General features: G+C 37.8%; 1 protein-coding gene across 3 annotated transcripts in view; it reads left to right on the top strand.

The window, feature by feature from the left end:
• RASGEF1A (RasGEF domain family member 1A) overlaps positions 1–27,357 on the top strand; it is a 377,612-nt gene that overhangs the window by 336,117 nt on the left and 14,138 nt on the right. The window contains exons 1-2 of one of the 3 annotated variants that reach the window (XM_075217143.1): positions 10,737–11,083; positions 26,605–26,784. In XM_075217143.1, the coding sequence (XP_075073244.1) occupies positions 11,060–11,083; positions 26,605–26,784 (204 nt within the window). In that variant the 5' untranslated portion in view covers positions 10,737–11,059. Of the gene's footprint in view, positions 1–10,736; positions 11,084–21,818; positions 21,840–26,604; positions 26,785–27,357 lie in introns of those variants that run through there. The other 2 variants (XM_075217142.1, XM_075217145.1) reach the window with 2 other exon arrangements.

The raw sequence follows: 27,357 nt of genomic DNA, 5'->3' as shown, positions 1-27,357 counted from the left end.
TCCAGTGGGATGAATCAATATTGTGTGAGGATGATGTACACACTGATGAGGGTGAGGATGAGGCTGAAGATGATGACAAAATCTTGCCACTATAGAGTACATTGACAGCACTGTTATCTTAGCGATCTTAAACCCATTGTTAGCTTGTTTGCTGGAGGCCCAAACAAACCAAGCACTTCAGCCACAAAAGTGGCACTCCTTGTCACTGAAGTGCTTGCTTTGTTAAACTGTACCAGCTACCCCTCTTGTTTCTGTGTGAGTTTGCTGAACCTTTTTAACATATGGGCGGGTTGGAGGGCACAAGGACAATTCCATCTTGCACCACTTTTCTTTTCTGCCACTGCTGTGTGAAAATATTTTCTAGATGTGCTATTGTCACAGATCCTATGGATATTAAGTGGATCCCTTGTAGCTGCTAGATGATATTGCTCATTCCGGGGAGCAGAGTCTAACGGGTAGGTGATGTTCGCCAGTGACCAGCGCAAGAGGGTATGGACTTTGCTGCCCCTAACCCGCAGGTCGCGGTCCCCTGGATGGGTGTTGGCAGAGTAGTAGGCGGAGCCTGACACGGAGGAGAGATGATGGCAACTCAGAGAAATACTGAAAGTAGTAGCAGAGAAGCTTGCCTAATAGTACTGCAGAGCAGCAGTTCAAATAGAGATGATAGCGAAGTAGAAGCTGATCCGGAGGTGGTAACTCAGAGCAACAGCAGGTGAATTAGTGAAACAGCGGCAGTTCAAATAGAGGCAGTAGTGGAGTAGAACTTAGCTGATGCAAAGATGGTAACTCAGAGCAACAGCAGGTGAATTACTGGTACAGCGGCAGTTGAAATAGAGGCAGTAGCGAAGTAGAATAGCTGGTCCGTAAATGGTAACTCAGAGCACGGCAGAAGAGTCAGGGAGGGAGATCCTTACAGAGAGGGAATGAACTCGAAGAACAGGCATCGGACAGGAGAAAGTGGGAGATTTAAATAGTGCTCCAAAATGTCAGGACCAATGGGGAACAAGTAAAAGTTCAAGAGAGAGGGGAATAGGATTGCACATGCACAAAACAGATGGTAGATGCATCCAAAGGTGTGATCAGGATACCGAAATCACCGCTTACAAAAGGAAGGTAATACCGCTGGTGCCCGTCCGCAGGGCCGGCGTGTGCCAGCTATGAACTGCCCTGTGTTTGTGCCATTGCACTGTCGCTTAGCATCCAGCCAGCTCGCTGCAGTCTTTGGCCGAAAGTGTATGAAAATAATGTTGTGACCTGTGAGGTGGTCAAATATGACTGGAAATGACTGGGAATTAGTATTGAGGTTAATAATAATGTAGGAACAAAAAAAGAGCAAAATTCTGTGATTTTAGCTTATTTTAGCAATTTTGTGAAAAAATACGATCCAAAATCAAAACCAAAACATGCAAAGGCATTTTTGCCAAAACCAAAACGCAAGGTTAATACAGATCTGTGACGATTATGTAATATATCTAATGACTGATTGTTATTTTCTGTTGAATTCATGTATGACAATGTATATTGTATGTAACCTTGTAATGTAATCTCACCGTGTTCATTGCTAGATGACATTAGTTTGAACTTATGCAAGTGTCATTTATTTGTTGAAAATAGCCAGAACATGGAGAGATAGGATCTTGGAGGACTTTGAAGCCCCAAAGTTGTAAACCATCTAGCCGCTCAAGCAGAGCAGAGGTGAGAATTCAAGGTCCTGTGAACATTCCCGATCTCAGGACATCCCTAGCTCACTTTGAATGCCCTGTGACATTTGGGAGATCAATCTGTCCTTATTGCCAGCTAAACTCCAAAGGTGGGGGGCGAGAGCTATGTGGCAAAAAGGTTTAAAATCTTCTGACTTAGACAATAATGTGTGCATTTTCATTTTCTATCAAGACTGAAATTTACCAACTTTCTCAACTGTTTTCCCTCACACACCAGATCTTAACTAGTAAGTAGTAACTCTGATTTAATTTCCTATTTTATTTTCTGAAACTTATTTGTGCAAATATATTGTATGTCCTGTTATTCATTTTTGTAACTAAGCCTTGGAACCATATTTCAGATTAAATAAATTGAATCTAATGTGTTCTCCGTGATCCTTTGTGATCTTACGAAGCCCAGGGAGGCTCATGCTACATGTGTATATGATTTAAGAGTGAAACATTAATAAGTGTCTCTGGTGAATGTAAGGACACCATAATAAATCCTTTGTGGTGGCAGAAAAGGTGTATTCATTGCTAAGTGACTAAGGTGACACCAGTCACAGTCAGCTGTTCAGATTGCTGTATCTGGGACAGGTTGGGCGTTCATGACAAGATCCAAAACCAAAACCAAAACATAGGGGTCAGTGAACATCTCTACTTCTTACATATTTTTATGCTGAGACATTTTTTTTAAGTTGAATAACAGACAATTGAAGGATGTTTACAGAGTGTAGTCTATTAGAACACACATCAGTAGATCCATATACTGTTAATTAATATGTAGTTTGTAAGGAACAGTCTGTGCTTTATACCGTTAGAACTTGAGTTCTCACTGGGAGTAAATACATTTTACAACCAATATTTATTATTATTTTTAAATGCATATAGCCTCTGTCCACTTCCCATGCCATCTCTGAATATTTCCATTTAATAATATGAGTCATAGCTGCTGTGCCTGTCATCAATGTTGTGTACGTGTCACACATCAAGACCACTCCTGTTAGGAAGGCAGCAGATAACAGTTTTACATTAGGTGCTTTTATCCTGATGAGTCTTTGCCAACCATTTATTTTTTTTTCAGTCAAAAACAAGGAATATGTGAGTGTTGAACAAAAGAGCATGACCATGTGAGATCCACAGTCATAAATGTAGGACAGCAGCTGAATATCATACTACCATTTTCCACTCACAGCAATAGCAGCAGTTTTGGCTCTACCATTGCGCTAAACTAGACGGTCGACTAGAACACCAAGGTTTAGGGAGAGCCTAAAACCTTGAAGTCCTGATTCATTAAGACACGGAAAATAAATGTTATGTGTAGTTTTTTTTAAAAAGTAGGGCATACGCAGGTTTGTATTCAACAAAGAGCAGATATAAAGATACATCTGTTGATGAACATGGTCTAGGTCTGCAATTCTCCAGCAGGATATGCCCAGTACATATGTGGAATATAAAATACCAAAAGAACGCACACACAAAAAATGACACTTGTTAGTAATATAGTCATTAATGACAAAACAATTTTTTAAAAATAATAAAGTCTGCATTTTTTCCCCATAAAATACTTTTATTAGGAAGAATGTCTACTGTACATAAAATGCATTTTTACAATTGCTCCTGACTGCAAATACATATTCTAACATGCATACACAGCCGTCATCACTAGTAATCGACACTTACACCCGACCTGTAGCTGGTGCAAGTGAATCGACAGAATAAATCATAACTTTTAGATGCCCAAAGCTTAAATCGGACCCTGAATGAGTGAAGCTGCCAGCTTCTGCTCCTTCATGCTGTGATATGCTAGGAAGTGTGATGCTGGGCTATGATGTCACAGCCCAGCGCCACATCCCAGTCTGAGGAGCAGAAAATATGGCCTCCTGCCTCTCGCTTGCTAGAACAAGAAGCAGCGGGGCCAACTAAGAGCTCTGCCAGCCCTGAAAAGCAGCAGACAGCTTCACAGTCACCAGTATTTAAATTATATTCTGCAGTAATGTGTGCACACATCTCTTGAAAGCAACTTTTGCACTTCTATACATCATGGAAAATTATTTTATTTATCATGTTAGGACTGTATCCTTTAAACACTTGAGTCTATTAAGGAATGTTTTTGATGGTGCAAGTGCTCATTATTGCATGATAACTTTGTTATCATGCGGCCGATAACTCTTCTGGTGGTACATTTGCACGAGGAAGCCTATTTATCAGAATGGCTTTACCAGAACAAAAGCAATAAAATAATGGTTTATTCAAAAATTTGGGTGACAAGTAATTATACTTATCTCTGAGATGAGAAGAGTGTCAATAAATAGCATCATATGACTGCAATGATGCTTTTAACAGCTGTGCAGCCCTGTCTACTTTATAGTAAGTGTCTGCTTTGCTATATTATAACTTTGCCTATTGTGGAGATAGCTCCAACCATTTGATATTCACCTCAAGTAGAATTTACTGGAAAAAACCCTGATAGGAATGAGTCCATGATGAGGTCACATTCAGACACAAATAATAAAATCTAATTTTAAAAACCTTCTATCCCACTCTATGAACAACATTGCATTGCAATTATAGTGCTATGATTTTCTGTAAAGAGAGGAAAAGATTGATAGATTTTACCTGTAGTGTGCAGGCCTTCTTCTGCATCAGTGCTAGCAAAACTACTTAACATAACCCCAAAAAATTATAGTATTCATCCTTTCCCAATCATGCTAACCAACAATTCACTTTGGGACTGTAGTTAGTGCTTAACTCCAAAATAACATACTATTAGTATTAAACACATTATAAAGAAAACAGGGAATCCTCACAGAGTGATGAGTCTGTCAAACCATGAAATCGTATCCAAGATGCCGTGAGCCAGAAGTCTCCATTTGTGGTTGTGGAAATTAACAATGAAGTCATTGTGATGTCATCGGGTACTGCCTATTTAAAAATGAGGACAGATGGGTGCAGGGAAGATCCATATCTTTCCTACATCTTAGCAGCATTAGATCCCTTGTAATAATGATCAAATCTTAGCTGTTACAAAGTTACAAATTATAAGGTGCCATCTCCCAGCTCTCATCCACCATTTTTCAGTCTATTCTTCTTACATACATCTTCAAAGTTTTTAAAAACTGAAATGTGCACATTTGTTTCTGAGCACTGTATCTGTATTATTCTTTAGGTAGTTATACCCAGGAAAACTGGTGAGTTACAATTTTGTGTAAATATTTGCGATTACACTAACTCTGTAAAGGTAACTTAGCAGCAATGTGTCTTATTTATAAACAATGGTTATTGTCACTTAAGTATTCAGTAATTGGTTATATACAGTGAACAAACTTTGATGCAACTTTTGTAATGCATACAGGTAAGGTTTTCAGAAGAAATTTGCATTATTATCTTAGAATATTATAGAACAATAAAAAAATCCTAAATGGGTCAATATTACTTTTTCTTCACAGAAGGCCCTGCTGGTCATGAAGAGATAACTAATTATTTCTGAATGTATATTTTATATAGCACCACACGACACTAGAGCGTACAATCTAAATAATATATAGGGAAATATAGATACTGTATGGTGGATTACTAGAAGTGCAATTTTGAAAACACATGCAAACAGGGGTTCAGTCTGTGTAGCAGGTCTAGTTTGTAACAATAATTATCACACTCTAAATTAAGAATTACTATTACCAAAGGATAGTAATACTTAAGATGCTGATAATATTTAGAGTACAATCCATAAATTAGAGAGAAATTGATTATTTTCCTTGAGACTAATCATACTTCATTTGAAAAATGCAACTGACACCTATTCTGAGAAACCTGTTTTCTTAGCTCCTAAAAGCAGCGAATACATTTCCACTGAGCAAACACAACATAAAGGCTAAACTCCCTATCGTGTGATTTCTGAATGTAATTGCAGAGCTGAGAGGTTAAAAATAACCTGCTTTTGGTTGGGGAGTGCCAACGTTAGGCACGGGATGGCTAGCGTACACTGTCAAGATGCTGTTTCCATGGAAACTCTCTATGAAGTCATCAAGTCAATTGTTGAAATCCAGGGTGCTTCTAGCATGGCTCTTCAACCCATTCATTGCCAAGACAATACTTGTAAGAGCAGATAAAGAGATAGGTATGCATATGTAAATATCTTGCAGCTAGACAACAGCTAGGGAGCTATAAGTTTCTTTATATCAATTTTCGTATGTAAGCCTATATGTGTATAATGTCTCTGCACAACACATTTCATACAGAAATGTTACTGGGTATTGACACAATAAGAACACATCCTGCTCTCTCTAAGCCTAATCCTAACTCCCAACTCAATAATCAGTTGCAAAAAAGGTACAAAATGTATATAACCTATAAACATAATCACATGAAACTTACCATATATTTGTACAAACAATATAAGCAATCCCCTGTACATGCTAAAGAAATAAATGGCTTAGTAAATGATTTTGCCATGGTAAGAGGGAAAATTATGTACAGTGAAATTAAAAGTGGTTGAGCCATGCCTTCTAAATTATCTACAAATTGTACTCAATAGTGGATATCTTCTTGCTAACCATACTTAAGTACATCCTAGATTTATGGTCTTAAACAGAAAGCACCTGTGATGTTTTCTTTGAAACAAAATTGATAAAAAAAAAAGGCCATACTAATAAATGTAAGCCTATGAGCAGAACCTACAGAAGCATAGCCGGCTTGTAGTGAAACATACGTGACAAGGGCAATTACAGTAGCTATATGGTGACATTTCTTCTGTGTTATCTATTTACTTTGTTAACAATTTCTGTACTTTGCACTTGGTAGTTGTTTAGCTTTAAATAAACATAGTGCTGACCTTCTTTTGGTTTGGGAAGTAGTAAATTGCAAGCTCATTAATGTGTTATAACAGACCCAATTTAGATCACTAGTGCAGGATTTTTTAAAATTTACTCCCAGGTCACATGCCCCAAACACATTTCTGTTTCTGTGGTCTGTCATGAGTTTGTGGAAAGTTTTGTGATTCCTGAAATGAATTGAATGTACTCATCAAAAGAGTTCAGCTGAGAATTTCCCTATGACTGCCATGGGAGGATTTCCATCTCAGCATAAAGAAACTGTAGTTCCTCTTTCTATAAATTGCTTTATTACTGTACCATTTAGAGTGCTCAATCCCATGTGTCTTAATTCTCGCCCCCACATCTCTCTCCCACATATAAATGTAGGCTGAATCTACCCCTGTGAAATCCCATGGTTTCTACATACATCCAAACAAATAGTTCACTTGAATAAAAGAAATTGAAAATAACTACTTTTACAAATGTAACGTTTATACAGTACTATTGTCATGTCTGTGAGTTATATTGTAATAGTAAGTGACTTGTGACGTTGTCATTTATAATTGCCAATTGTGACATGAATGGTACAGTAAATTGGATTCCCCCTACTGTGTGCTAGAATGACAGCAATTTAATGTACCCTTATATAGCCCAGGAAGTCTTTGTTGCCTTTTGATTAAATGATACTGTACACCGTTGATACAGAGATACCAATGATTATTCTTTGGGGTCCAATTAGTACAGCGGGCCACATATGATTGCCTATGGTTTTGGGTCTACGCATACAGCTACCAAATGTGCCAGTCAAATCACTGCATGCATGGGTATCTATAGATTTTATCAGTGTGGCCTTCATCAGATGCTTGCAAAATATTTGACTATAAGTTCTGCTATTTGTTTATTTAATGTGCACTATCTTTGAAGGACAATTCACATTAAATATTTTTACAACAAGGCTGTGAAAATGAAAATCTTTAATGACTCAGCTTTGGGGGGGGAAATCATGTTTTTGTTGCCAACAATATGAATCAGTGTTCTCTTCAAAGTATCTCCAGTACCACAAATCTCTGTGGTGTTTTTTTTTAATATTGGTATTAAACACTTGACTGATAAAATCCCCCACTTTGTAACATTTTAACTATGCATATAAATTAAGAGTCTTTGGAACATAATGTAGTTTGGAAGGATAAAGTCAAGTAACTCTTCTATGTGACAAGACAAGAGCGTTTGTCACAGAGATTAATGATCTCTAAAAAAGATGCAGTGAATGTGGTTGGCTATGGCAAACACAAACACGCAAACAGGTCATTATATTAAAAAATGGGCACCAGATACATCTCCTTAACCAGATCTCTATATCAACTATGATTAGTTAGGCTGCTCACCCACAGGTATTGTATTTGTGTAAAAAAAATGGAATTGCAAATCGTCTGTGATAACGTGTTTGCACATGCATTTGATATGTGTTTCACATGTGGTATAACCGAGGTTGGCATCACTGGATTGTTTGCAAAAGTGCCGACAGGGCAAGTAGTCCATCACTTTCAGTCAGTGGCGGATCCAGGGGGGGGGGGGGCGATAGGGGCGATCGCCCGCCCTAGCAGACACTTGCTGCCGACGGCTGCACAGTATGTGCAGGTCCGTCCAGCCGTGACAGGCAGGGACAGTGTGCTGCCCGGCTGCTCTGATTGTGTTTAACAGCAGCCTAAGATTTTAGAAAGAGGCGGGGCCTAAATCGCCCTGGGTAGAGTACTTTTCTAGATCCGCCCCTGCTTTTAGTGGGTTATCCAGTGTATGAGCTACATGTAGAAATTCCATTGAAATGAAAAGGCTATTGAAATGGGACAAGCTCTGTACATTAAAAAAATGCAGTAAAACCATGCACGGTGATCTCCCAAATTTCAATTTGGGCTTGCTCCCACAAAGAACATGCAAGAGTGGAAATCAGTCCCAAACTAGATAACCTGGGATGAAGCCTTTTGGTGGACATGCTACAAAAGTAGCATGTCCACCAAAAACACTACCAGCCCTCTTCTGAGAGGTGCTGTGGCTCTTCCTCAAAGCTACCAGTGTACTGAGGAATACTGGGAACCTTGGATTGGCAACTTTGTTACCTCAAACGTCCCAGTAATAAAATGTAAGTGAAACAAGCAAACACAATTGTCAGATGATTAATTAAATAAAAAAACCCAATCCTTTGTTTGCTAATTCATTAAATAAAAATTCTTCTTCTTGAATTCCAAGGGGATCTTCTTCTCATAAACCAATGGGAAATCTTGCGGTAATCCATGGGAAATGTTTGGTATCCAATGGAAATACTACTTGTAATCCGTGGGAAAATGTGTAATCTGTGGGAAATGTCCTTCATTTGTAAACCTAGTGTTTTTCCTGTAATCCACAGGAAATGTCCTTATATTGTAATCTATGAGAATTCCTCGAAAAAATCTAATTCTTGTAATCGACCGATATAAAAGAAAATCCCCCTAACAGATGATGTGAACTGATCCTGCTTGAAGCCCTGCCACACAATGATAGTGAACTGAATTGATGGCAATTCCTTTAGCCAGTCAGTCAATATCAAGCAGTTTCCCTTGGTTGTTATGATGAGGATAACTGGCAATCCTGGGGACTCCCTGCTTTGATCATTCTTCAATAAAGGTAAACTGAACATATAGAATAAAATGAGTTTTAGTTTTACATGCCTTGCAATTGCATTAAAAAGTTGAAGCACCAGTGGGTAACCAGCCTAGTTAGCTAGGAAAGTATCTTAGCTAGGATTCCCTTTGTGCTACATCTCTGAAGAAATTATTCTTGCCCATGCAACTCTTGCCCATGCACCAGAATTAGTGATACCAGGCCTGATTCATTAGGGAACTTAGGCAAGAAATTTCTTACTTAAGTCTCCTGGACAAAACCATGTTAAAAAAGAAAGTGGTGAAAACTAGTTTTCTATTTTGCACACAAGTTAAATACTGGATGTTTTTTCATGTAACACACAAATATCAACTTTAAATTTCAGTGTACAAATAACCTATCAAGTATTTGTGTGCTACATGAAAAAAACATCCAGTATTTAACTTATGTGCAAAATAGAAAACTAGTTTTCACCCCTTTCATTTTAACATTGTTTTGTTCAAGAGACTTACCGTAAGTAAGAAATTTCTTGCCTAAGTTCCTTAATGAATCAGGCCGACCAACACCAAGCCTGTGTATATCCTAATACCTACAAGCCTCTGCATTCAGGCTCTGGAGTGAAGATAACTCTTTGGCAAAGGAATTCCCCCTAAGGAGTCAGAAAGGTCCTTTTATAGCTATCTCACTTCCTATTAAACTGCTCACAACAAGTACAAAATATATGTTAGGTGTTAGTATCCATTAGAGATTTTCCTACAAATGCATGTTGATTCTGCATTATGCACACATTTGGTCACACACATTTGTAGTTCATTGCACCTTTAAATTCTATTTTCACAGCATTATTAAAAATTGTACTAATAGAAATCAAAGAATACTAATAATATTTGCTGTTACTTTGCATTTATAAATGTGATATGCTTTATATATTTTATGCAACTGCTTTCTAGAATATGCTAATATAGTAGATCATAAAAAAGCAAAATCATATTTTATTAAACAATTGTGTTGTAACACTTTAAATTTTCTGATAGATTTTTGTTTTTACCAGTAGAGGAGGGGTCAGTTTTATGTAAATACATTTCAAGATATACACTGCAGTAGTTTATTTTATATCTTCATTTAAATTAACCCATAAATGACATTTTTTGTAGCCAAATTTTTCCCCCCAATATTTTGTGATCACATTAATAGAATTTTTTCCATGGTTAGTTTTATACGTCAATGATATAGCAAACACAATAATACTGCATTAATGTAGTTTAATAAATTACATTTAACATAGCAGGCGGTGTGAAATTCGAATAGTGCAGAAATACATACATAAAACTATAACAAAAAGTATAAATGGAAAACCCTTTTAGAATGTGTATGTCCTCTGCTAATGATGTTTGAAGCCTATCAGCATTGACTATATGTGGTCCTAATTTAACCAGAGAAAGTTGAACACGGAAACTAATGTTCCATTTGTTCTGAGGTGAAAACATAACTCTCACTCTCTGACTGGCTCCGCTGTTCTGCACCACCACACAGGAGGGAGGAGAAATGGAGGCCAGTGGAACCTGTTGTACAAGCATGTGTCTCCTAAAAAGGCAGGAGGCGGGCCTGCTGAGGATTAGACAGCAGCACTGCTACAAAAGAAACAAGCCACGCTCACTTCAGGTTTCATGTGAACTGGGCAACGAGCAGGGAAAATATAAAGCTAAACTCTCGTTATAAACGTCTCCGTCACAGGCAGGATAAGGCGGACAGTATATAATCCCTTTTGGTTCATTAGGAATAGGAAGCTACTCATACATAGACTGGAGGGAATGCAGTCAGCTCTGGAATAATGCTGACAGTCTAACGGGGTCTGCTACCAAGGCAACGCATCTCTTATCCCTCAGTTCTGATAAAAGTCCAGCTACCTTTATGTGCATGGTGCCGAAAATGAGGGTAAGGAACAGTTTTTTCTTATGTCATATATGCTTGGTTTTTTTTAAAGTATTTGCCAGTATCAGCGCTATACCTTACATCAAAGCCACATGCCAAGCTAGTGTCCAGTGGTCAGAGGAATTGTAATGTGTCCAGTATGCATTGCTAGGGAGGGGAGTGGTAACCCTGATGATAGCCTGAATGATGTTTGTGTGTTTTGCTGCTTTGAGTGCACACTCCACAAATTAGACACATCTTCCTTATGCTTTATTGTATCCTACTCTATTTATTGTTTCCCATTTGTTTTCATGTCTTTGCTTTTAATGTACATACATACATCGGATCTATGTACATAAATAGACTTGCAGTCAATTCTCTTGCATTGAATGATTATGCATAGGATGGTCGTTTATTACATCACATACATGTTTGTTGTTGTATTACAGCATTTACTTGTCATTCAATTACACTCCACTACTTTGTTACATACATGTTACATACTAATTACAGCACTGTATTGTTACATAATGTATTAGGAATGCTACTATTTACATAACAAGTCTTTCTTTGGTCTACAGAGATTTGTGTAATACAGTATTGTATAGCATGTCAAACATTGTCCACACATTAGATATATGATTAGGCAAAGACAAAATTGTCAGAAAAAATTGTCATCTTTTCTGGTAGATTAGCCACAGATCAGTGTTATACACACCAGACATACTGTTCAGGAGCAAACAGATATCCCTATGGAGAACTATTGTTTACTACTGCCCTTGTGGTTTACACTTGAGATGATGATGCAAAGTGCAGGTGCTGCCTCTTGCTCTGTTTTTTTCATAAGCTAACAAACAAGACAGGAATGTCCCTATTATTTCCCTGTCTGTGTTTTTTTTCTCTGTGCTTCTGTTCTAGACAATACTAGTATTCCTCTGTGCAACAGTCTTGTTCTCTCCAGATGTCTGTTTCACTCCTGCAAAAGTCTGGTTGAGAAAATACCTAAACTATAGTTTTATAATGTCAAAACAAGCTAAATAATATTATGCCCTGTGGAAAACTGATATTCTCACCAGTTGCGTTGCCAGTGAGGTCATAAAACTATACATCTACTATGTTGTGCTATTGTGATTCATGGAATGTATAGCTCTTAAGTGTGCAGACACAACACGATTAACAGTTTTCTTATTTTAAAATAATGTAATTTCATGATTGATTTCTAGAAGATCTGACTTTTTTTTATATATACACATTAAAATGTTGGAATACGAACAATAGTTACTGCTACAAGGCACTGTTCAGAGGCAAGTGGTGGCTTTGATGTTGTTCAGTTTGATTTGGTTAGTTAACTAAAGCACTCACCTTGGCCTATGTATTTAAAATTTCTAAAAGAAAAAAAGCACATATATTATTGATAGACTCTATAAAGAATCATTATAGTGGAATAGGATTTTTTAATGCTGTAGGCCTGTATGTAACCTTTGAACTTGCCACAGTTATACTGTATAATTTTCCTCTATACAAAAAAAGAAACGGCAGATTTAAAATAAATAAATTGGGAAACAAATCTCCCAACGTAGTGTGTTTTATGTAATAGTCTATCTTTGGATAGATCATTGTTTACAGTAGGGGTGTTCCTTCTCTAATTAACATAATGGGGGGGGGGTAGGGTTGTGGGGTTCTTTCCTTAACACTCCAGCTGTTATCTGTCAACAAACCATAGGATCTGTACCAAAGTCTATATGTGAGTGCTGAGGACTAGACCTTCTCAATTTGCAATTAGCCTGTGTCTTTATGCTAGCCAACAAGATGGGAGAGGGGGTATACTTCCTACAGCCCACACAGCAGTACAGTTTGTCATTTGGAAGATTAAGACCTAGGACTGCATATGTCTAACTGTGGCCTCTGAACAGTCCTCTCACTCACCCCCAATTCCACAATATTACACAGCTCCAGTTTCCAGATGAGGCTGTGAGGTAAGCCACTGAGCTCCAGGAGAAACAGCTGCATGGGTTCCAGGGAGGGAATGGACCAGGTAATTCATAGGTGGTAAAGCTTTAAGCAACAGGCTTAGTCATGAAAGAACACTATAGCTTGAGCGTGACTATGGTTTTGACTGCTTGCATTAATAAATAAATACGGACTTAAAACATGTTAGCAATTTTCAGGTAAGCAATTCAAAACTTTTACCTTGTCTTTTTAAGGAAACTGGTTAACCTAAATACACAAATAGGTAAAATATCCTTGACACTGTGGGCCTCATTTAGAGTCGGACGCAAAGTCCATTTTAGGCGCTTCGACCACAAAACCACTATCACGCATGTGCAGCGAGCACCATATCCGCCTGCATCTCGGATGCAATTTACACTTGCGACAGTTTGTGGCTTAGTACGAGGGAAAAGGCGGAACGCGGAATTGTGAAGGCGTGAACTTGTATAATACAGACACAGGGGGTGTGACCCCCGTAAGTAAATCCTGGACACAGTAAGGCGCAGACGCAACACACGTCAAGAAAGGGCTAAAAATGTGCGGCAGGAATTAGGTGGCGCAAGTAGTTAGCTAGCTGCACGAACTGGTCGCAGCTCGGTAGGGTATTACGAGTGGGATGCAACTGGGGATGCATGTCACTCATAATACCCTATCAAGCTGCAACACACACTCCTGCATGTCTTACACGCACATTGCCGTCCGACTGTAATTGAGGGCCTGTATGTGCATATTTCTTATCTTTTTTTTATTATTTTTTTTACATCTGTCCGTTGTTTAAATTCACTAGATTGCGTTTTGTAGAGTCCTTAGTGGTAATGCTTTTAATTTCATCTTTGACTGACAGCTATGTAGTCAATTCACATTTGTTTTCTCATTTTTAATCATTTTTATCCGTTGTATCCACTTTACATGCTCTAACAAAATTTCTAAAAGTGTGAGCTTATAAAAACAAGTATAGTTGACTGATTGCTTTTATATGAACCACCTCAATGCAGTATCCACAATCTGAGTGTTGAAGCTTTCATACATTTAGGAGAACAGCATTCCATAAATAACTTAAATGCAGCTCTTGTGTGTGCGGGAGGGGTTAATTTTCATTTGCACGCTTGACTTCCTGAGTCTGGTGGTGATGCTGTTACTGTCTGATGCTGTTATTCCGGCTGCTGTGTTAGGTCTGTTTCGAACATAGTAGAATGTTTTCTGCACACAATTTGATATGCAATGTTTCATTCAATATTTTGTTATAATATTCTTCTAATCTTAGTTTGTGAAAGATAGTTTGTTCCGTAATAGCTTCATGTATGTATAGCTCTAAGAATTCCTGGGAGACAATTTGTTATTATTGTTGCTGCTGTTCTATAGGAGCAGATGAAACATTACTCAATTGGGCATATTCAATCGTTGGTGTTACTCGGAAAAGTAACGCGGCATGTGCACTATTACCGTCATTACGGTAATAGTGCACGTAATTACCGTTATTACGGTACCTTTAACGCTGGATTTCACTCGCAGCTCACTGAGCTGCGGCTGAATCCAGCTTAGAATTACCGTAATAACAGTAATATTTTTAACGCCGCTGAAACGCCAACAATTGAATATGCCCCTAAATGTTACACATGGTGGTTTCATTACATAGTTGCTACATCGTGAACTTAAATTCTTGCTATATGAAAGTTAAAGTAGGGCAATGCACATTTCATTAGCAGTTTGTAGATGCGTTGGCAAGATTTCATGGTGACGTTTTGTATTATATTGAGCTTCTTTAGCTGGGAGAATTAGTCTGGTTTTGGCTGCTTTAGGTGGTCTTTTCTCAAATAATGTTTAAGTGCTGACCTTTGTTCCTTTCACTTGTTCTGTTTTAGAAAGGTCAGATCACACTCAGCATTCATGCTTTAAAATAAATAGGCTCTTTTGGGAGCAGCTTTGATGTGTGTCCTGAGAAGGTTTCCCTCAATCCACAAATGTAGAACTGAAGGTGATTAGGTTACTTATATTTTAGCTCTAGATTAACAGTTGGCAGACCATGCTTTTCCAATTCATTAGAGTATTTAAAATAATAAAAACATCAATTGTTTATCTAGGTTTAATACCAACCACTTTCCCATATACATGTAAGACCTCATTTAGAGTCGGACGCAAAGTCCGTTTTAGAAGTGTAGGAGTGAGAGTGTGCCGCAGCTTGGTAGGGTATTACGAGTGGCAAGCAACCCCAGTCGCGTCCCACTGGTAATACCCTACCAAGCTGCGAGCAGTTCCTGCAGCTAGCTAACCTGTTGCGACACCTAATTCCTTCTGCACAGCTTTAGCCCTTTTATGACGTGTGTTGCGTCTGCGCTTCACTGTGACTAGGATTTATTTACATGGTCACGCCTTCACAATTCTGCATTCTGCCCATTCTCTCGTAGTGAGAATGGGTGTGGTAAGTTGTTTTTTTTTGTTGGATGCGCCTAAAACGGACTTTGCGTCCGACTCTAAATGAGGTCCATAATCTCCATTGTCTATCCGTTATGTTCACGTTTTGTTTAGTGTCATTCTAACCCTCACATTAGCACATTAAGAGGCCTATTTATGAACCAGCTTTTACATCAGAATCCCTTGAAAATGGCAGTTTTCAAGGGACATACGCATATTTAAGTAACGTTGACCTTTATTAATAGAGCATTGCACCAGGCATCATAGATAGCTGATGATTTACCTTGCTCTTTTAACTCCAAAGCAGTCCCCATAGATGTCTATGGGGACTGCTACTTTGCACATGTTAACAAGTTCCGAAAATCACTTGAGCACGATGGCTAACACTAGCTGAAGCTGGTGTTAACCATTGAAGCCTATTGGGAGAGCATTACGGTAAAGGGATCTTCGGATTCATCACCGCAACTGACCTGCTCTCTCCTCTGGTCACTATTGCAAAGGTGGCCACTTTGTGTTAGTGACCATAGAGGACATAGGAGACAGGTCTTTCGCAGGAGCAGCAGTTTTTTGTGACTGCTGTTTTTAATGAAGATTTTAAATAAATAGTCACAATATTTCAATCCTTATCTTTGCAATAAGGATTGAAATTAATCATGTTGAAAATGTGGTTAATAATAAATATGCCCCTAAATCTTTGTCTAAAGTAAAACTGTTATCAAAATATTATGCTGCATAAAATCAAACATTTTCTAATATTCACAAGTAAAATGTCTCTAGAAACAACAACGATAGATTCAAATTGCAAATAATAATGCAATAGGATACAAAATAAATTCCAACACCATATTAGCAAAATAAAAAAAGCAAGTAGTACCTCTATTCTATTGCTGTATGTGTATCCTATTATAAAGTTGGTCACAGGAATGTTTTTGATCACATGATAGTGGCATGAGTTCATATGGTTCCCAATGCTAACAATAGAAGATATTATATTCCATCAAGTAAACATTGTACAGATTTGTGCATTCATTTGAATGATGCATTTCTTACCTGCACAGTATTAGCCTAAACTATCTTTTAAGTGGAAATTAGCTTGATGCATAGACCCCTTAATGTTTTATATTTATATTCCAGATTCAGATATCCTTTGAAACTTTATCAAGTCACTGTCTGGCAAATTAATAATATGTGTTTATTCCAGCTATGATATGGCCATTATCAATATTAAAAATGTACAGTACAGCTTATTCTCAAAGTGGTCCATATACCATTGTCTGTGTTACACTAATCAAAATTACAAAAAATAATCAACAGCAAAAGCTTATTGGGTACTGAAATGAATCCATAATGATTACCAATTTAAGCAAAGTAGATGGGTAGAAGTACGGTATCGTAGATGTTCTGTGAGAGAACAGTTGCTGGTTATTATATAGCGGTAATTGTATTTATCAATGTACATTACACCAATGCTTTGTAACTTAGTCTTAATATCTCAAATATATAAACTCCCTGTAATAGTCTAAAATTCATCAAATTTCTCTTTTGTGGGATCTTTGACAAATGTTTTAATTGTTAATGCCAGCTTATAGTATAAATATTAGAGTAAAAGCAAAACAAGTAAAATTCACTCTAAGAATATAGTCATGATAAAATTAAGACCTAAACATTTACCACTGTACCAGTGAGTTTATCATTCTAAAAGAAGCTCAAAGGAGGTTACTTTTTTGTCTATTCTTTTTTCTTTTTTTTTTAAACTTTATATAATGGTGCATACAAATGGGGAGCTTCTACTCAGCAGATTTCTATATGTCATAATCTTTCTTCAGTTGTTCTTTCTGGAATGTTACCATTATAGGTATATAATATGCAGACTTATTTTAGAGTTCCCTCGACACCATCAACAACTCAAAATAGTCACACTGCAAATCATCAGCATATTTATAGGACCCTATGCAAATCTTCTGCAGGGCTGTCCACCTGCTGGTTTACCCCCTCAGTAAATAGTTGGACAGCGGAAGTCTGTAGTAGTAAAGCTGGGTGCCATTTAGCAGCAACCTAGTTTATTCTATCAAATATCACTACAATTGTAGATATGTTTTGCAGTAGGGCAGCAGCTTCCAGTGAACATTTGGTTGTTGAAATAGAGCATATTTGCAGTAATCCCACCTGGCGCCAGCAAGCTGTCATACAAGTAGTCATACAAGCAGCGTTGCTGTGACAAGAACTTTGATGTGGGTTTGAGAGTAGTTAGGATTTGGATATTAAAAAACAAAATGTCAACATAATTGGAATCCCTGGAATGGAATCATTGCTCATTCATTACATTTCTACATATTTCCCTCATTTTATGGATTTATTTTTAATCAGTGTCTCTAATAGTGTCACAGATGGCACATTAAAGAATGATGTACATCTGTAGTGCTCTTATAGTTATACACATTTGTCTACATGCCTCAATAAAATGTAAATAAAACTGTTGTGATCCTGAAGTCTATTCTCAATCAGTTCCCAATGTGGTTGAATCTGTGTGGTATGGAAGGTTGGTTAAAGCTGTGATAATAAATAGTATTTTCTAATTATTTATGTTTGTGAGCATTGAATCAGATATATTTTTGTTAACAAAACAAAAATAAAAACAAACTTTTTATCTCTAGTGTCCTTATTAATTACTTGCATTAGAGTAGTTCTTGAGTCATATGTACTGATTTTCAAAGCAATAGCGTGTTCTTAACACAATGCATGTAAATTGTTGCAAATATGTTACTTCGGTTTTCAATTCTTCAAACACCTTTTCGTATATCACTTATATTTCTTGGGCACCATGGCACTTTTTCTGTTCATTTTTTTTTTTGTTTTGTTCTCCCATTTTTATTCAGACTTCGTGAATATTTCTGTTTTCTGTAGAACTAGATATGTTATATATTTGCCACTGTGGCCAGACAGGCTTGGTTACCTTAACATAACTTCACATCTACAGGATGAATAAAAACATAGTTTGCTTGTACTGAGCAGCATTTTCTGTAATCCAGATCTGTCATAACACAGACGCCCAAGGTTCCATTTCAGACATGTTTTAGGTCGAGTAGTTGTTGTAACATTCCAATGAAGAATGGATCTTAAAAATGTTTGTCCTAGGTATCTGTCTTCTTTTTCCCCCAACTCGGTCTTTTGTTTGTTGGTAGTTTTGTTGTTGTTTTTGTTTCCTCTCTATTGTACAATAAAGATCTTTTTAATAATAATCCCCAGTCATCAGATGCCCTCACTTCATTGCATATATCATGGCCTATATTTTTTTCATGGGGCTCTGCCTGGAGCTCATAATAAGGAGCTTTAAGACATGCAATGCTTTATAAATATATTTGTACCCCCGAATGTCATTGGAATTCAGTGGACAATCTTACGCTATTGGGCTACAAAACAAAGCCAATTTTTTTGTAATGGCCAGACCTCTGACATAGAAAATAGGCATGTAAAATTTTCAGTCAACAGAAATCCAAACAAACCTTATTTGTGACTCATTTTAACCTTAAGTAACCGAAGTTACCAAAAATAAAAATCGATTCTTTAATTTTCATGTCAGTGTGTCAGAGCTTTGTATGAGGGAGCAAATATCAGTACCATATGTAGAGCTGATGCTGCACTCAACATTTTGAGTAAAACTAATCCTAAATTGGATTATTGTATGTTTAAAATAATGGTGCCGATCTATCAAACACATTCTCTTCTATTCCTTCTAATGGGATAAATAGGTGGTTGGAAAGGTCCTTTTAGAAGAAGAAAAAAATATACATCTGCACTGCCCTAGGTTTTGGCCTTGTTCACTTGTATGGGTAATACAGTTCTTGCTTAGATGGATAATATTAAGGACGTAAGTTACTCCTGAATAAAACGGTAGCATTTTTAGAGCATAGTTTTGGAACTATGGTTGTTTTGAGTGTTGAAGACCTTCCACAAGGAAATGCTTTGTTTGTACTGCCCCCATGCCAAAACTTGGTAGACCCACTAAACCAGGGTTGACCAACCCGCGGGCCGCATGCGGCCCAGCATGCCTGTAAATGTGGCCCAGCAGGAGTTTTGGTTGTGGCAAGGGGGCAGCGCTGGTAATAAAAAAAAAAATCCTGCAAAAAAGAAAGATAAGAAAATACTTACCTTGTGGTCACGCGGTCCCTCCCTGGTCTCCTCCTCCGTGCGGCGCTCGCAGTGAATGTCGGGCGTGACGTCATCACTTCCGACATCCATTGCGGAGCACAGCACATAGGAGTCACCCGCGCGAACTATCAACAGCAGTGAAACGAAAAAAACAAGAGAAGAGAAACAGAGAACAAGCCGATTAAAAGGTAGGTTAAGGGTTTTTGTTTTTTTTATTATTTCAAGGGATGCTGACCAGTGCATAAACTCACCTGGTCCTGGAGCATCACAAACCTTCCTGTCTTAATGACTGCTGTATTGAAGCCCTTCATAAAATGTTGTAACAATATCACTTGATGTTTGACAGCAGCCATTAGCATGCCATTGAAGCACTGAGCAACAACAAGGAGCATTAGCAATGTTTTCTATGTTTTTTTTGGATGACCAGCTATCATTAGTGCTAGTGTATTTTATGTGCGGCCCAAAACAACTTGTCGCCTTCCAATGTGGCCCAGGGAAGCTAAAAGATTGGACACCCCTGTACTAAACCATATAGTATGTCGACAGATAATCTTTATTAACCAGTAATCCAAATGATTATCCATAATTTTGATATCTATGGGCATCTTACCTACCTACTGCCCCATCTAAAGTACCAGCTGTGTTTAGGTATTAATTGGAGCATTCCGTCTAGGCAATGTTTCATTCATGAGTCCTTATAGTCAGAAAGTGTGGCTCTGCAATTATGAGCAATCAATGGACCATTGACTTGGCATCTTGCCTGGGCATGGAGGATAGCATTAATCAGAAGGTGAGAGCTATCTGCTCTCAAAGTTTCTCCAATCCCAATGAGCCCCCAGAGTTTAATCTATGCAGGACTAGTAATATACCACCTTCTCTAGGTGCTCTAAATAGATCACTAATGGAGGAGTTTGTTCACTGATCTCCATAGCTTACTTGGTGACAGCTGCCACCACAATTTTCAACATGATATCTCCACCTTCCACCATCTCTCCTCATTCCAACTGTACTACACCTCCGGCACCTGAACAAAAATTCAGTTACGAAGTGCTGTTAATTATTCATATTAATAATGCCTCACAGTAGATACACAGACTTTCACCCACCAACAGCTACAATTCTTGACCCATCACATTATTTATTAAGCAGTCCTCATACCTCTTAGAATGTAAACTCATTTGGACAGGACCAAATTTATTGTTTGTTGATTGATTTAATTGTACAGAATTTGTTTGTATCATGATCCCCTCGATGTACAGGTCTGTGTAATATGAAAATGCTTTATAAATAAAGGATAATAAGCAATTCTGTGGGAATAACTCCATTGTTGCCGATTAATGTGGTTCAGTTGGGAGTGTTCATATTGTCTCCAATGCATTTGGAATAGTTTCAAAACCACACTCACGCGGTAATTTTGTCCTTTCATGATAAACAAAATAAAAATCAGAGAAGAAAAGACTCTTCTTTATGTTACCAAATGCATCTGGAATCTGACATTCCTTAAATAGCTATTTTCCTGGAATCTGTCATGGTAGTTGATGCATTTTTTTAAGCTGTTTGTTTCAAAATGACTGTCTTTGAGTAAAAATATTTCTACAAAATCACCACCAGATATAGGAAGCAAGGAAGAAAGACTTATATAATAAATTAAACACCATTTAAAAAATGTCCTATAAACATTCCATATGAATGCTTTTCATTGTGTCTTTTATTCTGTGCCTTTTTTTTAAGCTACAGCATCATTTTCTTGTACTTATATTATGTGGCTGTATTGTTGAGCAGTACTACATGCGTTGGCAGAGCCACTTAATAAAGTAGCTTTTGTATGTGGCAATCTGTAAGAACATTAGTAAGTGAATGGATTGTACTGACTCAAACAATAAATATAGCAATATAATATGGAACAAGTACACAAAGTACTTTTTAAGGCTCGCTTGATAGGTTTTATGAAAATTACTTAATAGCTGCACACACCCAGAGACAAGCCTTTCTACATGGCTACATTGTTGCCGCCTCAGTCAATTCTAATAAGCCTCCAATTAGAAGTCATGAATTGATGCAAAGGGTGCTACTTATTGTGTTGTTCCGTGTTGGGATAGTCTGCAACTGCAGAACTTTTTGTAAAATCCATACTGTCTTCCTTGTAAACAAGGAACACACACAGGATGTGTCTCAGATCCCGGTGGTGCATCAACTCGGACAAACACTACACATGTCCCCCATTTTACAGGTAGGATTGTGGCCAAGAGTCTAAAACTTTGGCACACCTTGCAATAATGAGTCTAAAATATTAAATAACACTATACAACTTATTAATTTGCTTGGAACTTGTTTTAGTGTTACCACTTGTAATGAATACTCTTATTCCTTTCCACATGTCCCATTTCATCTAATGCACAATAGTCTGTTCCAATTTTACCCACTTATTTTCCAATTACAGTAATATGTTCAAGTTAAAAAATACATGGAAAAATTAGGATTACAGATTATTGTATACCCAGTAAAATGGGTCATGTTGGAAGCAATCATTAATTTATCAGCGCCACCTCTTAAAAGCCTATTCTAGGAAGCTCCTTCATCATTTTGCAAATGGTACAAATCTACATTAAGTAGCATAATTCAACCTTTGTTTATAGCTCTTTAAGAGATTGTATGAAAATAAAATGATAATATTGCAGAAGCAAAATTAAAAATGGACTGCAGTATCTGTCCACCTAATATTTATTGTGTATCTCATTGAGTGGTGGATTCATTTAAACCTCTCCAGCTATTTAGGGACATAGGGCCTGATTTATTAAGGAAAGTTAAGCAAAAGTAAGCAAGTAAGGCAAAACCATGTTGCATTGGAGGGGGAGGTAAATTTAAAATGTGATGGCAGATTTATAGTTGGGGTAGGGCATGTCCTAGATCAACTTTAAATTTTAGTGTACATATAAGCTATCAAGTATTTGTGTGCTACATGAAAAAAATAGCCAGTATTTGCCTTTAGTGCAAAATAATAAACTAATTTGCACCCCTTAATGAATCAGGCCCATGAAGCTGTAAAAGTATAATCTAATATACCAGTTATAATCCCAGGACAGCACAAGAGCATATTCTTCTAATAAATAGGTGGTGAAAAAGTAAATTACGCGGTACTAACTTATTAGTATATTGGATTTAATTATTTAACATTACTATCTTGTAGTTATATAATCTCTTTCCCCTGGGCTGCAGACAGCTACAATTAAGACTAAAGGAAGGAGATTGCAGAGCTTCATGGTCTGTACTAATCCATGTTTTCTGCTGTGTGTGGCATGTGTTGGGGTTTAGTTGAGAATGTGTACGCTCTTATAATTGTTAGGGGCATATTCAATTAGGATTCGCGACCGCGATTACGCGTGGTAGTGCGTGTAAAATGTCATTACGGTACCGCAACATTGTGGATTTACGTGCGCTTGTGCGCACGGAAATCCGCGATGTTGCGGCATTGGCACCTGTGCAGCCACTCGTAATCGCAGGTGCGAATCCTAATTGAATATGCCCCTAAGGCTGTAAAACAATACCACATGATGTGCCTCTTTGTGAAGGCACTCTGCAACAATGTATCATCACAGATCTTTTCTCCCACCCCATAGAGGTGTGCAGGAACATCCACAATGTTCGGGTATCAAAGTACTAGGAAATGAGCGTAGCCGGACATATCTGTGATGTACGGTTGCTCATCGTGGGGATTTTCCCCTATTAGTCTAACTCGTAGTCCATACCACAAGTGATTTATCGTAAAATTTACTCCTTTGGTTTGAAAAACTTTGTGTTGGTTGGTTTGAGCCTATATAAACTTATTTATTGCTAAGCCACAAGTAGGAAAACATATGGTCAAACAAAATACATTAATGCCTGTAACACATCATTGTATTTGAGTAAATTAAGCTGTTTAACACGCAAGTGTAGATGACCATCATAGAAAGTAACTAACAATGTTGTGACTGGGATAGACCAATAATATGTTAGGAAGGGGGTGATACAAAGTAAATGTTAACATAATAAGCCTCCCATTGTATATTGGGAAGGAACTTCTGAATATCAGATCAGACAAAAGTTACTGCCTAATGTGCCTGAAGTAAAACAAAACCAGTGCTTTAGAGGCAAAGCGAACAGAGCAAAGAAATTCAGAGGTTCAGAGGTTCACTGTTATAGATGAATTCTGGCCACCATAAAAGGTAAATAGATCTTTAATTATGGCTCATTGATTTCTATATAAAACAGATCTGTACTCAAGAATACAATTGTGGAGAAAATTGGTTCTGTCATATCTGTGCTCTATTAGGAATGCAAAAAGATCATCAGCACTCATAGGTAAACCCGGGGGGTGGGGGTCTAGTTCCTGGAAACCCGCCTCCCGGCCTGGGGCACTGTATTCTTGAGGTGGCTCTACCCTGCCCCTGGGACCAGCCATTTTGCAGCTTGTGTGCAGATTATTTCTGTCTGCACTGTTCACAGCAATCTCTCCCTTTCTGTGTGTACCCGCCCTTTTTTCTCCCACTGCCTGCATGTCTCATGTGTACAGCAGGAGGACACAATACATAGCACTAGGTGACGAAGGTGTGTGTGTGGTTCTCATGTGCTTTTCATGTAAGTGGAGAGATTTAACGTATAAGTAGAATAGCTCCTTACATAAACATACACTTGGAGGGGCTTTCAATATAAGTGTGAGGGAGGTGGGGAAAGGGATTTTAATGTTAGTGTAGTGGGGGTATTTTATGTGATGTGGATGAGGTGTGAAATATTAATTTTATAGTAGGTTGAGAGCGGGAGCTTTTCATTTATTGGTGGGGTGAAGGTTGGGGATATTTAATTTAATAGTGGGGTTATGGTGGACCTATTGAGGATGAGATGATGGGACTATTAATTTAATGCTGGGGTGGTTTGGGTAATATTAATTGAATGTGTGGCTGAGTTTGGGGAGAAGGAGAGCTATTTCTTAAAAGTGAATGCTAATTATTTAATGTTTGGGAGGAAATAGGTTTATTTATTAAATGTAAATACTATTAATTTAATGTTGGGGTTGTTTGGGGGGGAAACGGATCTTTTTATTGAAGGTGAATGACATTAATTTACTGTCCGGGATGGTTGCTGGGAGGCCTAATCATTAAATGTGGGTTCTTTTGATTTAATATTGGGCTGCTTTGGGGGAGGCTATATTTCTATATCATGTACCTGTCCTTTTTCCAAAAAGGGACCCAACATTCCAGGATCCAGACAAGCAGCAACTGAGCTTAGGACACAAGCACCAGAAACATGTATTGAAAGCAGCAAGAACAGGTAGGAGAGAGAAGGGCAGTCTGCCAACTTTTCTGACACACTCAGTCAGAACTTTGTCCTGATTGTAGGGAGAGTTGGGAGGTATGTCCCTCTTCACACGGCTCTGTATGTAAAGGGGGACCTGCGTGCACCTAACAGTAGTGCACGCAGCAATGCTCATGCATATGATGGGGATAGTAAGAGTTGGAGAGCAGCCAAGCACCGTCTAAAATTATGGCCACACACTCTTGAATGCTGATCACCCCCACTGGTGACGTGGGTGGAAACCCCTCTTTACAAATCCTGAGTTTGCCCCTGGCACTGGTACATAATGTGAGAATATATATCCCCAAATGTCTCTGATTTTGAGCATACATTAAACTGTATACAGTGGGTGCTCCTTGGATAACAATTGAAACAATATCCAAAGGAAACGAAAGGAAGGGTTACTACTGACAATTGTTGGTGAAAAAGAAACAGCCTGAACTGTAAATAGTAACATGCCCTGGTGTTCATAAACAAAACTCTGGCCCTGAACTTGGATTTTAAAAGCGTTTTATTTACTGTAACCATACTACATTCCATTCTAACATGAAAACTCGGCCAAATAAAAAAATTAAATTCCTGTATCTTTTTCTGATGTGGAGCTTGGAATCTGACATATGTCAAAATCAATCTTTACTTGCATATCAGTGAGCAAGCAATTAATGGAGTTAAATTTGTTCTTATGGTGGTGCGTCAGAATAAGGAATGTGGGTATACTCGGACAAAAGTACAGTATTCTGAGAACTTCAAGGAATTTGTAATATAGCTACAACAAATATTTTGTCTGCTGTCAGGGACATTCTGTTCTATTAAGTATCAACCCAGTAGACTTGTCCACTTGGGAAAATTCCATTTGTGTTTTTGTTTTTTCGCATGTAACTACTAGAGTGGCTAATTATATATATATATATGTATATGTGTATATATGTATATATAATTAGTGCCACATACACATACTGTATACCTTCTCCAGCCACAAGTCTGAATGAACTTTGTTTTAGCCATGGTTATTCAAAATACTTCCCCAACTTTTAAATTAATGCTTGATTTCTAATTTACTAGTGGTTTTGCGGAATATGATTTCTTGGTCGAGACATATAAAAGATAAGAAATGGATATCCACTAATTTATAATTAAGACAGAAGGCATTTCCCTCCAGTAAGTCAAGTTGCTGTTTTTTGAATTGGAAGGTAGGCTCCATCAGAAATACAAGCATTGTTGAGCCTATTATTGTGTGATATTAGAGAAAGGCTTCATGCAGTGTTGCCAATGGAAGGAGCAATGCCACTTTCTGTTAAGTTGGTGGGTTTTGTCACTCATCACGTGCAAAACAGTTCCCGCTGCTGAGATCCGCTATCTAAATGCAAGTGCTAAAATTCAAAACGGTCTACAGCTGAATGTCTTGTACATTGTTGGCCTCAAATTACTGACATGTAAAGTAATTTCCATAATACACTTGCATGATTGGCATATAAACAAACAAAAAAAAAAAATACCTGCTGCAGTAAAATGTCGTAGTATATTGGTGGCATAAAAACCATTGTAATTCTATTCTGCATAGCTGTTAGATCTTATCCTTCTATTCATGAAAATCTAATGAACAAGCAGTAAAGCATCATATTTAACAGATGTTTTCATTTGTTTTGCGTTTCCTTTTTGTCTTCTAGGAAAGTATGCCACAGACACCAATATTTCCCAGCATGCTCGGCTCTGCCTGTAGTGGAGAGGTGCAGCCAGAAATGGGGGAGCAATGTGGAGATCCAGTTTACCAAGATGGATGTTTAGTGTCTGGATCCTTGGAGACCTTGATTGAACGGCTCGTGCCCACAATTGATTACTATCCTGATGTAAGTGCACTTGTCTAAGTAGCCACTATTTATTGTTGTACTGAGAGACTCATATTGCCATTCGAGGTGCTGCTGTGGATACTGTAGTTGTTTTAAAGTTATATTTTTTTAAAAAAATGCTAAATTTCATAATTATTTAAACTTGTTCTTATCGGTTTCTAATTGTATACAAATAATGTATCTCTTGTATTCCCACAACCTGTAAATGTGGCTTGAGTTCTATTGTCTCACTTGGCTGTTTAGGTGACATAATTGAGAATTCATGAGTAGTTGTACTAGTTCTAATTAAATCCCTGCTTCAAGAAAGGGATTGCAAATTATATCATGGAGTATTGCAGACTCTTTCCATACTGGACTGAGACTAGTGATTGCTTCATTGTGGTGTACTAATGGTAATTGCATGCTGTAAACACTCACATCTCATCCTACGCCCCCCCCCCCCAACAGAAAACAACCCTATATATTACCTCGTAAAATATTTCAGTTGCCTAAAGTAGCTGAAGACATGCTCTATTGATGAATGTGACATATTGTGCTCTGTAACTCTTTGAATAGCCCTTCTGTTTATCGACC

The sequence above is a fragment of the Mixophyes fleayi genome, chromosome 6 (assembly GCF_038048845.1).
Source record: "Mixophyes fleayi isolate aMixFle1 chromosome 6, aMixFle1.hap1, whole genome shotgun sequence".
In the NCBI taxonomy this organism is placed as follows: Eukaryota; Metazoa; Chordata; class Amphibia; order Anura; family Limnodynastidae; genus Mixophyes; species Mixophyes fleayi.
The sequence above is the reverse complement of the archived record's forward strand: the minus strand, read 5'-3'. Positions and strand labels throughout refer to the sequence as shown.